This window comes from Cydia pomonella, chromosome 8 (assembly GCF_033807575.1).
Source record: "Cydia pomonella isolate Wapato2018A chromosome 8, ilCydPomo1, whole genome shotgun sequence".
Lineage (NCBI taxonomy): Eukaryota > Metazoa > Arthropoda > Insecta > Lepidoptera > Tortricidae > Cydia > Cydia pomonella.
The window spans coordinates 14830293-14845742 of record NC_084710.1 but is presented as its reverse complement, the minus strand read 5'-3'; the positions used below and the strand labels follow the sequence as shown (position 1 = coordinate 14845742).

At 35.8% G+C, this 15450-nt stretch overlaps 2 protein-coding genes across 4 annotated transcripts; one reads left to right on the top strand and one right to left on the bottom strand.

Annotated features, from left to right (window-relative positions):
• Positions 1-1613: 1613 nt before the first annotated feature.
• LOC133520652 (molybdenum cofactor sulfurase) lies at positions 1614-14479 on the top strand. 3 transcript variants are annotated; one of them, XM_061855206.1, is made up of 7 exons: positions 1614-2054; positions 7512-7616; positions 8330-9143; positions 9721-10015; positions 10803-11421; positions 11760-12187; positions 12641-14479. In XM_061855206.1, exons 2-7 carry the CDS (start codon positions 7544-7546, stop codon positions 12860-12862), a joined length of 2451 nt encoding a protein of 816 aa, XP_061711190.1. In that variant the 5' UTR covers positions 1614-2054; positions 7512-7543; the 3' UTR covers positions 12863-14479. The 3 variants fall into 3 exon arrangements, with proteins under 3 accessions (XP_061711190.1, XP_061711191.1, XP_061711189.1); XM_061855205.1 differs by lacking the exon at positions 1614-2054 and adding an exon at positions 7272-7429; XM_061855207.1 differs by lacking the exon at positions 7512-7616.
• On the bottom strand, positions 14358-15420 carry LOC133520656 (migration and invasion enhancer 1). Its single transcript, XM_061855213.1, has 3 exons — positions 15208-15420; positions 15028-15125; positions 14358-14628 (listed from the first exon to the last, which is right to left on the bottom strand). Exons 1-3 carry the CDS (start codon positions 15273-15275, stop codon positions 14465-14467), a joined length of 330 nt encoding a protein of 109 aa, XP_061711197.1. The 5' UTR covers positions 15276-15420; the 3' UTR covers positions 14358-14464.
• Positions 15421-15450: the final 30 nt, after the last annotated feature.

Genomic DNA, 15450 nt, shown 5'->3' with positions numbered 1-15450 from the left:
CAGAAAACATTTTCCTAGAGCGTATTAACGTACAAAATGGAATAATGAAATTTCGCAACTTCGATCATCTAGATACGGAAAATGGGTGGAGAATTGGAGGTCGAGCTTTAATATTAGATAGATACTTAAAAACATGTTTTCATAGCTGAGTAAACAACTTGCTGTAAATTCTGAAGTTACCTACTACTATAAATGATTAAGTACACAATTAACGGAGACAAAGTTCACTCAATTGAAAATTCATAACACCAACTGTCATGGTCATGTTACCTATAAATTCTACCAATATGCAATAATGATAGTTGTATTATTATAGCGAATAGGTATATCGGTGATATTGTCACATACTCTCTCTATAATTAATTGATTACGTTCTTGCAGTTTTAACGTTTATTGTCCACCAGGTTCGCAGTATCCAGGCCAAATTATGGAGCAAATGCATGCTCAAGGTAGGTGAACGTGCCTTACATTTATCCATTGCGTCTCAGATCTGATATTCCTTGGCTTACATGTTTGCTTGTGAATTCGTCCGCATGTAGACATCGTATACACTGGATACCTTACTTGACTTACAAAACGATTAATCTCGTCTGTAGGCCTGTACCAAAATAACTTGACCCCTAATTGTATAAACTATAAAACCAGTCAACGGTCAGGCTTATGCTGGATAATTGTGGCGAAGACGATAAACGTTATGAATGGCCTCTGTGTAAACTTGTTAGAGAACCTTCGTCATAGACGTCATTGGCAATGGTAGCATATCGACAGAATTTGAGTTTGCTCTGACCACAAGGTTTACCTGCCTAGAAAATGAAACTATTAACGATATGTTCCTTAAATGTGTTTAATCACGATTATTTATCATATAACAGTTATAAAAAAACACCGTAGAAGGGTAATCCTTATTTTATATACTTCGGAATCTTCATTTTGTAGGTGCCAAATTGACAATAGGTAATTGAATTATATTAACTCGTAGAAACGCAATTTCCTGAAGCCTTACATAATTTCTCAATTATTATTGGTGTCACGACATTAAATAGCATGATTTTATTTAATTTTTAATTGGCGATTTACCTACTATTTTTTCTCAAATGCCCTTCAGTTAGGTATTAGCAAACTACTTATGTATAGGCATAGGTACACCTACATAATTTTTTTCCGTAGGTAAGTAGAGATTGAAATATTTTAACTAAGATATTGTAGGTATATTTGTATTAAACTGTTCAGGTGTTTTTATTACATTAAATCCGTAATTTTAATTAACTTAACTAGTAGCTAGTGGAATTATACATAAATTAAATTTGTGGTTTTAATATATTGCCCATAACAACAACAAATATCCGGAACCAGTCATCCTAGTAATCTGTATTATTTTGTTTGTGTACAATTGCACTATTATTTATTTAGTAAAAGTTACTATACAAACAATTATGTTGCATCGATGAATAATCATAATGATATGCAATCGAGTTTAACTCAGCAAAGCAGATTGGATGGCAATTCACGATATGTTAATCAATGGACAATACCTGCTGGTATTATCCATAAATAGCATACCAGCTGCCTATTAGTACACAATAGGGCACTAGTGTCCTATAAGTAGAAGCCTGTTGATAGGGGTAAATCATTTGCCATCAGAGTGGAAAGAGTGCAGTGTGGTAGACAAAAGTGGACAGACAAGTTAATCAACAACGTTTCAATTTTGTTAAATAATATGGTGAAATAAATAAAGATCGTATTAACTTTTTTTATGCGTGGATTTAAGAAGCAGGAAAGAGGCAAAATAAAGGGGACTTAATAAAAAAAATTACAGTTTTGTACACATAGGTACATATTTTTGAAATGCTGTCTATCGTTGTTCTAGCTAATACCTTATAAATCCTGGTGTATGCTTTGAGTGGCGTGTAACCTTTTAAAAGAACGTGAAGTTGTGATAGTCATAAAAAGTGAATCACTTACCACTAGCTGCCTCGTCGCTGGATCACATTTTTGACCCTTGAACGATGTGGGATTTTAAATTTGTACGATCGTGAAATTATATCCTAACCGTGGTAAGTTTTTTTTTAAGATTTTATTTTTAACCAATTAGCGAAAAAGGACAACATTTTTCGGTACGAAATAAGAACAAAACAATAATATAAATGCTGTGGAGGACTTTTTAAACAATTAACGATCATTTTTAAACCAAAGAATTGCAAACGCAAGCCTAGACACAAATTGTAATGCATTTTGAGGAGATTATAAGACATCATCAACTTTGAAAAGAGCTGCTAAGTTACTCTTCAAACTGCTGAATCGATTTCTATCAAACATAGCTAAGAACCACCGCAAGGAAACTCGCTTTCGCGAAAAAAACCGCATCGAAATCGGTCCATCAGTTAGAGAGCTACGATGCCACAGACAGACATTGGCGTCAAACATCCCTCTTTTGTGTCGGGGGTTAAAAACCAGTAGCCAATAACTACAGCAGTTGGGTGATTGCTATAGTTATTGGCCACTTGTTTTTAACCGAGGCAGTACCGCAGAGAAAGGAACCGACGTACCTACTAACTATACGCGCCGTGTCCAAGATCTCTCTAGGTGTTGGTTGGGACTCGTCGCTATGAGATCGTTCGCTGACACGACTATCGGGACATAGATCGACGAATCAACATCCCACACGGCGGTTATCTCGTGAGCCAAAAGTCTAGGTAGAGACTTGCTGGACTTGTCCTTCTCAGCTTTCACGAGATTCTCATCATGGGGATTGATGGTTACGTCGACGAGCACGGCCTGGCGCTGCGATCGATCTCTCAGTTACAATATTAGGCTTATTGGCTACAATAGTCCTGTCAGTGATGATAAAACGATCCCAATAGACAGTGGCACGACCATTATCGAGAACTGGCGCGGTTGGGAGTGGGCTGGTGGTGGGTACGGGTACTTGCGTAGGTACTTGTACTTTGTGGTCCACAAGGTCGTATAGGAGAGCAAGGTGAATAATCTTGACTACGAGATTGTCTGTGCAAGTACTGGCCGCGTTAGCAAGATGAGAACAACCAAGAGGTCCCCGAATTGTAACCAGTTCACCGACGCGAGCAGATTTACGACGGGTCCCCTGAAGGCCTTGCTCCTGGTGCTGCCCGTGTAGCTTCTTATTCTTCTATACCGCTTTGCGGTTCTCGGTGTTTAGTACCACAGGTCAGCGCCACTTTTCGTTCGCAAAGGAGAGCGGCGTGAGGTTCGTGCCTCCTGCCACCACATCACGGTGCATCTCACACTCGTTGTTATGGAAATAATTCCTGAGATTGCAATCCTCGCAGTTGTGAAGATTTTTGGCCATTGAGGAAGCGACCTCCACATCTCCGTGGGATGTACAACCTCTAAACTGACGAACATAGGTGTAGCATACGGTGTGTGGTGAGCAGTAGACGGATCCTCCGGTCCAGGGCATACAGCTCGATCTGTGTCCTTCTTAGTATGCCAAAGGAGTATGTGAGTAGGGGCATTACCCAAGCGTTGAAGGCGCGCACTTTGTTGCCACCTGACAAAAGACTGTTAATTACTTTGGTGAGCCCACTGAAAATGCGCTCCTTCACGGATCGTCTAATACCCTCGTCCTTAATTCCGAACGACTGATACCAAGGTACTACTCATTAGGGTTTTTGCAAGTAATCTGATAAAGGCAGTAAGAATGCGCGTGCATCAGACAGACACATGCAAACATAAACTAATGTTACATGGGACTCCTACTTTAACTTAGACCGAACGTCCTCAGAGATGCACGCAATAATTAAAAGAGCCATTTTAAGGACATTTTCCGAATACTATACTCCCTTTTTCTATAAACAGCTAGCCCGGACGTCAATTCACTTAAGGGGAGTCGATCACGCCACCGCTTGCTACTAAAAGCTACTAAAAGCCCTCCATAAAAGCAATAATTAAATTGGTGTAACGCAATTTACTAAGGCTATGCTCTGAAGGTACTACGAATGTGTGCGCTGCAACTAAATCGTAGATGTATACCTTTAGATACGCAATTTGACTACATTTACCTAGGTAGGTATGCCTAGCTAAATGTAGTCAAATTGCGTATTTAAATCACAAGTATTTAAATCACTTGCGCATTATACAAGTGATACCAAGTGGGTATTTCAAGTTGCGATCTGGGTTTATAGGGAAGAGAGAAAAAACAAGGAGAACTTATACCGTGTTCAACGGTCATTGATAATGATCATCTAAGTTCATTTTCATTAGGTGCCTGCATTTTTTTAATAAATTTAGTGTTGTGGTTGTTATGGTAAAACCGGCTATTTGCCTTTTTAGGGTTCCGTAGCCAAATGGCAAAAAACGGAACCCTTATAGATTCGTCATGTCCGTCTGTCTGTCCGATTATGTCACCGCCACTTTTTTCCGAAACTTTAAGAGCTATACTGTTCAAACTTGGTAAGTAGATGTATTCTATGAACCGCATTAGGATTTTTACACAAAAATAGAAAAAAAAACAATAAATTTTGGGGGCTCCCCATACTTAGAACTGAAGCTCAAAAAATCTTTTTTCATCAAACCCATACGTGTGGGGTATCTATGGATAGGTCTTTAAAAATGATATTGAGGTTATTAATATCGTTTTTTTCTAAACTGAATAGTTTGCGCGAGAGACACTTCCAAAGTGGTAAAATGTGTGTCCCCCCCCCCCCCCCCCCCGTAACTTCTAAAATAACAGAATGAAAAATCTAAAAAAATATATATGATATACATTACCATGCAAACTTCCACCGAAAATTGGTTTGAACGAGATCTAGTAAGTAGTTTTTTTTTAATACATCATAAAATAAAATAAAATAATTTTTTTCATCAAATCAATACGTGTGGGATATCTGTGGATAGGTCTTCAAAAATGATATTTAGGTTCCTAATATCATTTTTTTCTAAACTGAATAGTTTGCGCGAGAGACACTTCCAAAGTGAAAAAATGTGTGTCCTCCCCCCTGTAACTTCTAAAATAACAGAATGAAAAATCTAAAAAAAATATATGATATGCATTACCATGTAAACTTCCACCGAAAATTGGTTTGAACGAGATCTAGTAAGTAGTTTTTTTTTAATACATCATAAAATAAAATAAAATAATTTTTTTCATCAAATCAATACGTGTGGGATATCTGTGGATAGGTCTTCAAAAATGATATTTAGGTTCCTAATATCATTTTTTTCTAAACTGAATAGTTTGCGCGAGAGACACTTCCAAAGTGAAAAAATGTGTGTCCTCCCCCCTGTAACTTCTAAAATAACAGAATGAAAAATCTAAAAAAAATATATGATATGCATTACCATGTAAACTTCCACCGAAAATTGGTTTGAACGAGATCTAGTAAGTAGTTTTTTTTAATACGTCATAAATGGTACGGAACCCTTCATGTGCGAGTCCGACTCGCACTTGGCCGCTTTTTTATTTAAACCGTTGGTGGCAACGTGGTGGTATCCTAGAATATGGAACGTAGCTGTAAATATTGATAATTTGTGTTCCACAGACGTCACCGTTAGTTGCATGTTATTTATGTTAAATTGCTGGCTACTAAGGTGCAACGAATTAGAACGATCTTTCAAATGCCGCAATGTATCAAAAACGGCTTGCGATCGCTAAGGTTTGTAGAGCCCGTTTTACTGTTCCACATAGGTACGTTTGTATAAAACCCTCCATACCTGCTTATGCCCATGTAGGTACATAATTAGGTGGTATTCGGGCCGGACTATAAATTGCCGTAACAAACTTACTGGCCATTAGGTACTATTAGGTACTTAATTATCGAGATTCTGGCTTCGTGCTCACTGTCCATGACAATAATAACCTATCGTTATGTCATTAAGTACCTCTTGTACTGAAAAAGATCCATACATTTTATCTATGTACAGACGAATTTTAAAAAATCTTTATACAAGCCAACGTAGTCTGGTATAGCAGCAAAGGCGGGTTTAGGTGGTGGACGACGTGGGCCACCACCTACGGCCCGGCCTCGCGGTCCGAGGGGCCTCGCGCCTCAAATAAGTATATCTCGAACACAACGTAAAAATGTTCGTTATTTCTTAGAGCATGTATAAATAAGTGACATTTTAAAAACTATAAAAAAAAAACATGTTTTTCTTCTTTTTTTTCATTTTTTCGCTCAACCGTCAACATCACATAAAGCGCTTATTAAGTACTTACTTACATTTACACGCTCGCGGGGAACTTTTTTAAGCGCTTCACACACCTCATTTAATTCAGAGGGCCTACCGCGAAAAACGAAATTCGTCAATTGCGGGCATTTTTCTCTGTCACTCTAATTACGTCTTAGTGAGAGTAAAAGAGAAAGATCCCGCAATTTGCGAATTTTGGTTTTCGCGGTAGGCCATCAGTCCCTGGCGAAAGGGGCACATCATATGCATCTCTCTTCTGTATTGCTGTGTTCCTATCTATCAGTTACGTACTGAGTTCGCTTCAAGTTGGCCGTTACCTCCCGGCCCACTGCACCGCACCACCCCCTCGGACACCTTAGCCACTCTGCTACCACAACTTTACAACTACCTACTTTTATTACTTACTTACATTTATTAGAATCGGAAAAAATACTAAATGAAGTACTGTGAAGGTTGGAAAGGTTGGAAACCTTCACAATCTCTTGATAGATAACTGGCAACGATTATTTGAATTCAGAACTATCGCCCTGCTGAAGGAATAAAGATCTGCAGGCGTTTTCATTCTGAAAGTTGCAAGCATCTGTGTTAGTCGACATTATTGTATTTCGTTATCGTATGAAGAAAAAATATATAATAATATTAGAATCTACCCTAAGCATTTACATTCCACACCTCAGCTAGACCGTATCTCTTTTACAGTACTTAAGCATTATAATATGTGACGTTATTATGTAAAAGCCTTATTCCAGTTATTCCATTCGGCACAACGTTAACATCCAGTATACGTGTCCAATATTGAAAACGATGTTCTCATATTTCGTGAAACGGAAAACTAATCCTGCGAGAGCCATTGGATTGGGCCGGACGTCGGCTTCGATGGAAAGTAGCCAGCGGCCGGATGGATCTAAAAAGCCCATAACGGTCGCCGACGGCCAACTTAAAGCGAACGGGTAGTCAGGAGTGTGAAGCAAAATGGCAGTTGCTATTTTACGTTCCAATCTGTCAACTTTGATTCATTTCATAGTAGACCTTATTACAAGTAATGGAGGAATTATTTTAGAGTGGTATGAGCTTTATTTGTTACAAGTACAAGAAGCTAAACTGTTACTAGTATACACTTACATAAACGTGCTCGTGTGTCATTTATAAGATAATAGATAATTTTGCGTTAAATTAAATGTTTACTGCAAATACAAGGTTGCAGAATAACAAGAAATTATATGAAATGGTTTCATCAGTTAAACAGCAGCCACAGCCGCTGTCTATCGTATGTTTCATCAGTTGAATTAATAAAAAAAGAAAACAGTGGAGTGCAATGAATGTGTAAAGGTGACTTTATTTTGTTACAGAAACCATTAATCAATGCCAAAACACTGCCAAGATGACGACGTTAAGTAAAATATTTAGTTACGAGCAAATGCAAAACATATGTGGAGAGTTTAAGCGATTAAAAGGTGTGTTGCGCACATGCGATATATGTAAACATCTTTCATTATACTTAACGTTGCATTATAACTTAAAAGATCCCTAGGCAATTATTTACATCATTTGTTTTTGTACATAACTGTTGCCATAGCTAGAATACAGAATAATATATTATTTTCTTTAATTTAACTTCAGATCAGTTGAGTACTAGGTATGCTGAGTATTGACCTTAATATGAGAAATTCAGAACCTTTATTAAGTAAGTAGGTCATTAACTGCCTGACTATCGATGTCTGTCTCAAAAGACATTTGATGGGAGCCGGCAAGAGAGTACTGTCATTTGTAACTAAATATTCTATAACCTCTAGCCGCCTAGAGGACTATAAAAAGTTATCCCATTCCATTCTATTCAGAATCTTTGTTTTGAAAGATCATAATTCCTTTTGTCTTTACAAGTTCTGAGGCCTGGGTGTTTGGAAGATAAGTGACATTGTAAATTCTAAAAATGTTTTTTTCTTTTTTAGTAATACATTAAAAATTCACCCAGATAGATAATTCATATATTACTTATCGGAGGCCAATCTTGCTTTTAGTACTTTTATCTACATATATTTTCCCTTTATAGTCCATGAAAAATTTAATAATTTTCCCTTTATAGTCCATGAAAAATTTAATCAATCACTTGTGTAAACAATATTAATATTGTTCTCAGTACTTATTACCATTATTATGCTAATTTCAGGCCGATGCTACCTAGACAATGCTGGCGCTGCTTTGTTCCCAGAAAGCCTTTTACATCTTGTCAATGATGACTTACTAAATAATATGTACATGAACACACATACAGACAAATATACAGCAGACTGTGTTGAGCAAGTGAGATGTATGGTTTTAAAGCATTTTAATACAGATCCATCAGAATACACTTGTATATTTACCTCAGGAGCCACCCAGTCACTCAAGTTAACTGCAGAATCATTCCAATTCACTAGTGATGATAATTCCAACTGTGGTTCATTTGTATACCTTCAAGAAAATCACACATCTGTTCTCGGACTCAGAGAAATTGCAAAGAGTAAAAACGCAGATGTGATTCATATTTCACACGAAAGCTTCTTAGATGCTTTGAACACTTCAAAACCTCAAACCTGGAAGAAACAAAATAAAAATAAAGGCAACACGCTTTTTGCATACCCAGCACAGAGTAATTTTAATGGATACAAGTATTCCATAGACTGCATTGACAATATAAAAAATGGCTGCCTCAATCATTGTTTAAAGAAACAACTGTGCACTTTAAGTAATAACTGGTATGTGCTGCTTGACACTGCATCATATGTGCCTACAAATAAACTAGATTTATCTAAGATCCAGCCTGATTACTTGTGCCTATCTTTTTACAAAATATTTGGCTACCCAACCGGGTTAGGAGCACTATTAATAAAGAATAGTAGTGCAAATGTTTTAAATGATAAACAGTACTTTGGCGGAGGTACAGTGGACATTGTTTTGAGTACTGAAGATTTCCATATGAAAAGGACAGTCCTTCATGAAAGGTATTCAACACTTACTACATTGTATGTTTGAAAATTTTGAAGCTATCAGAGAGGAACTACTTAAATAAAATGGGCTAACACTCAGATATCAATTTTATTGTCTAAAGAAGGAGATTAAATTATATTGACATCCCATGGGCCCCAAGTAACAAATGTTAATCATTTAGATGTCAATTTAACACTTTACTGCATATGCAACCATATTGACAGCTATTAAAGTTCAAATTTAGACAAAATATTTTTTATGACATATGTTAAGTGGTTAAGATCATTGACCCCAAATATGACCCTTGAGTGACATGGGTTGGTCAATGAAGTCACTTTTCTACCTGGGATTTTGCTTAAATTATTTTCATCTCAACTAGGTTCAACATGTGTAGGAGATATGCTTGAGGAAATTGATTCTTTTGCAGTTTAAAGTCCACTTTACACTGGACAGCTCTTAGCATAAGTATGTACAACCAAATTTACTTCAACCACAAATTGCTAAACAACCAATTTTCTCAACCACACTGATACAGTAGCTCTATATCGGCATATTTCCATTTAAGACACTAACATTTTCTCTGTTTTACAGGTTTGAAGATGGCACTGTCAACTTTTTATCGATTCTTGCCTTGAAACATTGTTTTGATACAATGCAAAAATTAATACCAAAAGTAATTAATGATGACATTATGGATTCTATATCATATCACACATTCTCCTTGGCTCAAGACCTCTATGAACAACTGAAGAATCTCAAGCATCCGAATGGTGCGCCAGCAGCTGTTTTATATATGGATGACCAGTTTACTGATATTAAGAAACAAGGAGCTATTGTAACATTCAACCTGTTGAGAGAAGACAGAACATTCATTGGATATGCAGAGGTAAGACTAAATAAATACTATAAATGGTATGTCTGTAATGTAATGGTAATGGTGTGTGTGGTATAGTATAAACGGTGTGGGGCCTGTTGTCTGTCTCTATGTTCAATCAATTGTTTATTTTCTTTTCTTTTGTACCATGTAGAAAAGGTCAAGTCAACAGAGTAACTACATTCAGCAATATTTATTATTCTAGTTATTAGCTGCGCTCGCGGCTCCTTCTGTTTGGGATTTACTCTACGTGATTAAAGACTCAGTTTCATTGGACTATAACTCGGTTTAATGACAAGTTAAACTTATGCGTTAATGCGCAACTATGGCATGCGTTATCGAAATCTTCTGTTCTCCGCAGGCGGGTTCTATCAACCAATGAAACAGAGCCTTTACCTTTGTGCGCGCTAATAAGCTAGTTAGTTAAATACCAACATCAACACCTTGTACTAACCATCAGTGGACCTTATACCCATTATTCATAAAACTTTTACGTACAACAACGAGCCTCAATTATTTAACTTATGTTTTATCCCGCTCTTGCAAATACATAAGTCAAAATGACAGATCAAGACAAACGATGAATTGAGGCTTAAGGCGTTTATGATTAGTGGCTTCTGCCTTATGTCTTTGCTACAAGGTTTATGATGTGTCAGTTGACTGTGTATGACAGGCTATGGGACGAAGTTGTAGCTTTTCCTACTTCGAGCGCGATTATCGCTTTCTGTTACCCCGTCACAAACTTCGCGCAGCCAATATTGTTTTTGAACTACCATTTATATGTGTTTCCGTTTTTCAGTTCCAACATATGGCGGAGCTTTTCAACATAAACGTGAGAACCGGCTGTTTCTGCAACTCAGGCGCCTGCCAACGCCATTTAAAAGCGTCCAACAAGGACTTGAAAGACATGTTCAAAGCTGGCCACAAATGTGGAGACCAAGTGGATTTACTTCACGGCAAACCTACGGGAGCTATAAGAGTTTCTTTCGCGTATTACAACACGTATAATGATGTCGACACACTGGTTCTCATGATCTGCCGTTGCTACCTCAAAAACAAATACAGAAAACCAAACCGTTACCCTACCAATAATATCATAACTGTACAGAATACACTGTACCAAGACGATACTTTGAAAATTCCAATTGAACTCCTAGAAACCGACGATGTTACTGATTCTCCGCAATTAGAATCTAAAATAAAATTAATAGAAATGAATGTATTCCCCGTAAAATCATGTGGGGCATTCAGAGTTACAAGCAAATGGAAAATGGGGCCGAAAGGCTTCGAATATGACAGGGAATGGATGATTGTGAAAGACAATGGAGTATGTTTGACTCAGAAACAAAATATGCTGATGTGCATGATAAAACCGATAATAGACTTAAAGAAAAAATTGTTGATATTGAATTTTAAAGGTAACTTTTTCTTTTTTACATCTTTCACTTTAATAAGTTTTTCTGAAAAAATCTGAACACAAGCGTTACTGGCTAAGAATAGGTATTAGGTAGTTCGTTCAATATATAAGATCAGGTGGAGCTAAATACAAAAACATACAGGCCTCTTCTAATACACGCATATTGTGATGTATTTTTATAAAATTGATTTACTTTCCTTCCCATAATAACTCCTAAGAAGCATTCTTTCTTTTTATTATTTAACATTCTCTCAGCACACCTAAGCATTCAAATTTGTGTGCTCAAATTGATCTAATAATAAGGAACATGGCTGATTCTATCTTAAATTTCTGTTTCAGGCAAGGATCCCATTTCAATACCTCTATACCCCTCATCAGAAAGTAAACTAAAAGAATCCAGGATTTGCAGCTCCAAAGTCTGCACAGACATTGTCCAAGGCATAGACTGTGGAGATGAAGTGGCTGACTGGATATCTGAAGCTCTAGAAATCTCCTACTTGCGACTAGTGAGACAGTCAACAGACAGAAAAATAAAAAAGAAAGGTGAATCGGAAACCAAGTTACTCTCTCTAAGCAATCAAGCACAATTCCTTCTTATTAATAAGGCAACAGTCAGATGGCTTAAGGAAAAAATCGATGATCCGTTTTTCACTGATGACGTAGATCATTTAACTGATCGGTTTAGAGGAAATCTGATTATAGATATGGATGAGGAGCTTCTTGAGAGAGATTGGCAGCGAGTAATTATTGGGAGACAGGAATTTAAGGTAATAAAAATTGTCTACTGTGTCATTGTTTCTTCCTTTACACATGAACCAACCAAGGGAAGAATTATTATGTCTATTTTGTTCCAAAGCTGTATCAGCCGAAAAACTTTCATAACTACTGGTCCGGTGCTGTCGTCATCTAACCTACTGCCAAAAGAAATGCAACTCTGATCCGATTGAAAATGGTTTAAATTACGTTGAAGTAATTAGTACTACCAGTGGGACCGTGGGCCTTGCGAGTATTTTGCATTATCGACTTACAAAAATTAAGTTAGCATTCACCTAAAACTTTCGATGCATTATCTGAAACCATTGGTTTTCGCTGAACATAAGGACATGGAGGTCAAAAGAGTAATAATTAGTAAAGTACTTAGTACAGTAAGTAGGTACATACTTTATATAGAACACGTTGATAAATACTTTGAAATGGAATATATTTTTTTTTTATTTAAGGTGGAAGGCCAATGTAACCGCTGTCAAATGGTTTGTATAGACCAGTCTACCGGTGAGAAGACTGTGGAACCCCTTAGAACAATCTCAGAACAATTTGGCGGGAAACTGCGATTTGGAATTTATTTAACATATATTGGTGCAACTGACGGGCCTAGTGATAGCACGCTGAAAACAAAATCACCAGTCAAACCAATAATCAATGATGATAATATAAGCAGGTGAAATTAATTAGGAAATTAGTTACGCTAATTTTACAAATAGAAATGTTTGTATGCACTTTAGTTGTTTATTGGTGTTAAAGATATCTGGTCTTCACTAGAATTTAAACTCAATGGCACTAAAAAACAGGTCTCACAAATTCTATACAAAGCTAAGAAATAAAACTTGCCTCCCGAGTTTGTCAGCTAAAAGAGAAAGCACTATATGTATTATGGTATCTAATTTGTCAAACATCTACTTTTGATAACCAAAATTACCGCATAATGTATGAAACCATGTCATCTGCAATAGCTGTCCAACTCAAAGCACAACTTTGTTTTAGACATTATTATACAATCAATGAATCTCTAATGCAACTTGACCAATTTTTATTGCTATTGAGTGTATCTTTATGTGAGAGGTTGTAAAGTTTGTAGACTTATGTTTAGCTTAATATTGTTAGGTATGTGCTAACAGCTATGCAAGTCCAATTAATAAAATACATTTTGTATGAACACTGGATTGAGTCAATAGAACATCTAAACTGGACAAGCTGTGAAAACATTCCATGTATGACAATTTGTAGACTATTGATTACAACATTGCGCCTTAAAGTATTTTTATATTTGGTTTATTGTTAGATATTATAAGAAGCTAGACTCTGACCAGTGACCACACTTACTTTGCACACTTGGCAATAAGAATGCATACATATAGAATGCATATAAGTTTCATGCTTGACATAACACTTGGACTGAAAATGATAAATACAGAGCCCATTCTGTACTAGGTGTTGTTTATAACCTGCAATATGTTATAATGTGAATATAATTAGGTCATACTGAGTAACTATTACTTGCTTTTACTATGGGACCAATCCGGAAGTCGGGAAAAAAATTGAAAAATATACGAAAAAGTCAATTTTTTTTTCATGGTTGGTCCCATAGTGAATTTGCTCAGTATGTCATGTATATGTAAATATGTATTTGTATTATCCTGGATCAGCTACATTTGCGAACACTATAATTTTTACTTTCTTTTGGCACATTAAGTGTAGCTCTAAGATTTATTGCTATTTTCATAATGGCTGGGAGGTCAAACTCGATAAATCAAAATATTTTTTCATTCAAATTAGAACTCTATGTATGTCACATATAGTTCCAATTTAAAAAAGCCTTTTGGTCGAGTTATTTGGTTCAAGCACCAGCCCCTCAAATTATGTATTAAATATATTATCTGATGGGACATTTATTTCTTATTTTCACAGATGTGTATGAATACATTTGTTTATATGGATTTTTATTACAAAAATTCAAATTATTTTTTTTGTTTACAGGGTCAAATAGAAATTTGTTTATATTGATTTTTATTGCAAAAGTTCAAGTTAATTTCTTTTTGTTTACAGGGTCAAATATAAGTTCCTATGTATTTCATAACATAAGGTACTGTTATTCATCAAAGTATTTGGAATGGCATTACTATGCCTGGATTTTTGGATAATAGTAAAATGAAAATCATATTAGTTTTGAACTTGCCTTATTATTAAGATGCATTTAAGACTAGTTTGTTACAGGGATTTTCAAAGTTATAGTTAAATATATACATTATATATTTTATAAATACATATTATGATATAACACAGTTGATTGGTTGTTGTCCTTTTATCTCCCTTGGTGCGTTTCCATTTGACACATCAGTCACTACTTGAGAAACTTCATTGTAATCAGGTAAGGCCATGGTTTGGAGTTTTGAATACACCAATTTATCATTTATTACTACCTCAAAACTGCCTGGAAAGTAAGAAAACATGAATAGGTAGAATACTCTTTGTTGGCACTAATTAGTAAAACAATAGAAAAGAGAATAAACAATTGAAAAGTATTTTAAGTTCAATTAAAACAAACACTGGGGATTTTACAAGGATTATTTTATCATAAACATATCATAGTGAAAATTGCTCCTTGAACATTAAATTTCAGAAATAAATCCTTCAGGGTAAATTACTATAGGTGTGTATTAATTACCAACTAGTAATATCTAAGAACAAAAATATGATCAATCTTACTCAACGGTTCAGAAAAGCTAAACTACAACATAATATAATATAACCCATACCAAACCCCCTAGTAGTTTTGACAGGTCTATGACTGGATATGATGATTACATAAATACATGGTTTATAAACAAACCTTGTCGTCCTCGTTTGCAGAAAACTTTAGCATTTGGAGTACTTTGACGAATAGTTTGAGCAAGTGCAAGGCAATGTCCCCCATAATCGCAGACACCGCTGAAATAAAACAAGCATTCAAAACATACCTTCTCGTACTCTTTGGGATTTATGACAAGCGTGAATATAATAAATTGATTACCAATATTCTACGTGGACATTTACACTATGTGCAGTATTCGGGGGTTCTTTCTTTGCTAATTCTGTCATTTTTGCATAACTTAAATATAAAATACAAAGATTTTAAATTTTGAAAGTCGTAGTTATCCGTAGTGATAATAACCAAAACAAACTTCAAAAAAAATCATGACATTTCGATTTGAACACGTTCCTAATCAATCACATTTTGATGAATTTAGTCTAACGTAATGGTCAAAATAATAAA

Coding starts and splice junctions, on each gene's coding strand:
- LOC133520652 (XM_061855206.1), top strand. CDS start 7,544: ATGACGACGTTAAGTAAAATATTTAGTTACGAGCAAATGCAAAACATA. Junction 10,016..10,802: donor CATTCATTGGATATGCAGAG/GTAAGACTAAAT, acceptor TCCGTTTTTCAG/TTCCAACATATGGCGGAGCT. Junction 11,422..11,759: donor GTTGATATTGAATTTTAAAG/GTAACTTTTTCT, acceptor TTTCTGTTTCAG/GCAAGGATCCCATTTCAATA.
- LOC133520656 (XM_061855213.1), bottom strand. CDS start 15,275: ATGACAGAATTAGCAAAGAAAGAACCCCCGAATACTGCACATAGTGTA. Junction 15,126..15,207: donor AATGTCCACGTAGAATATTG/GTAATCAATTTA, acceptor GTTTTATTTCAG/CGGTGTCTGCGATTATGGGG. Junction 14,629..15,027: donor CTGCAAACGAGGACGACAAG/GTTTGTTTATAA, acceptor CTTACTTTCCAG/GCAGTTTTGAGGTAGTAATA.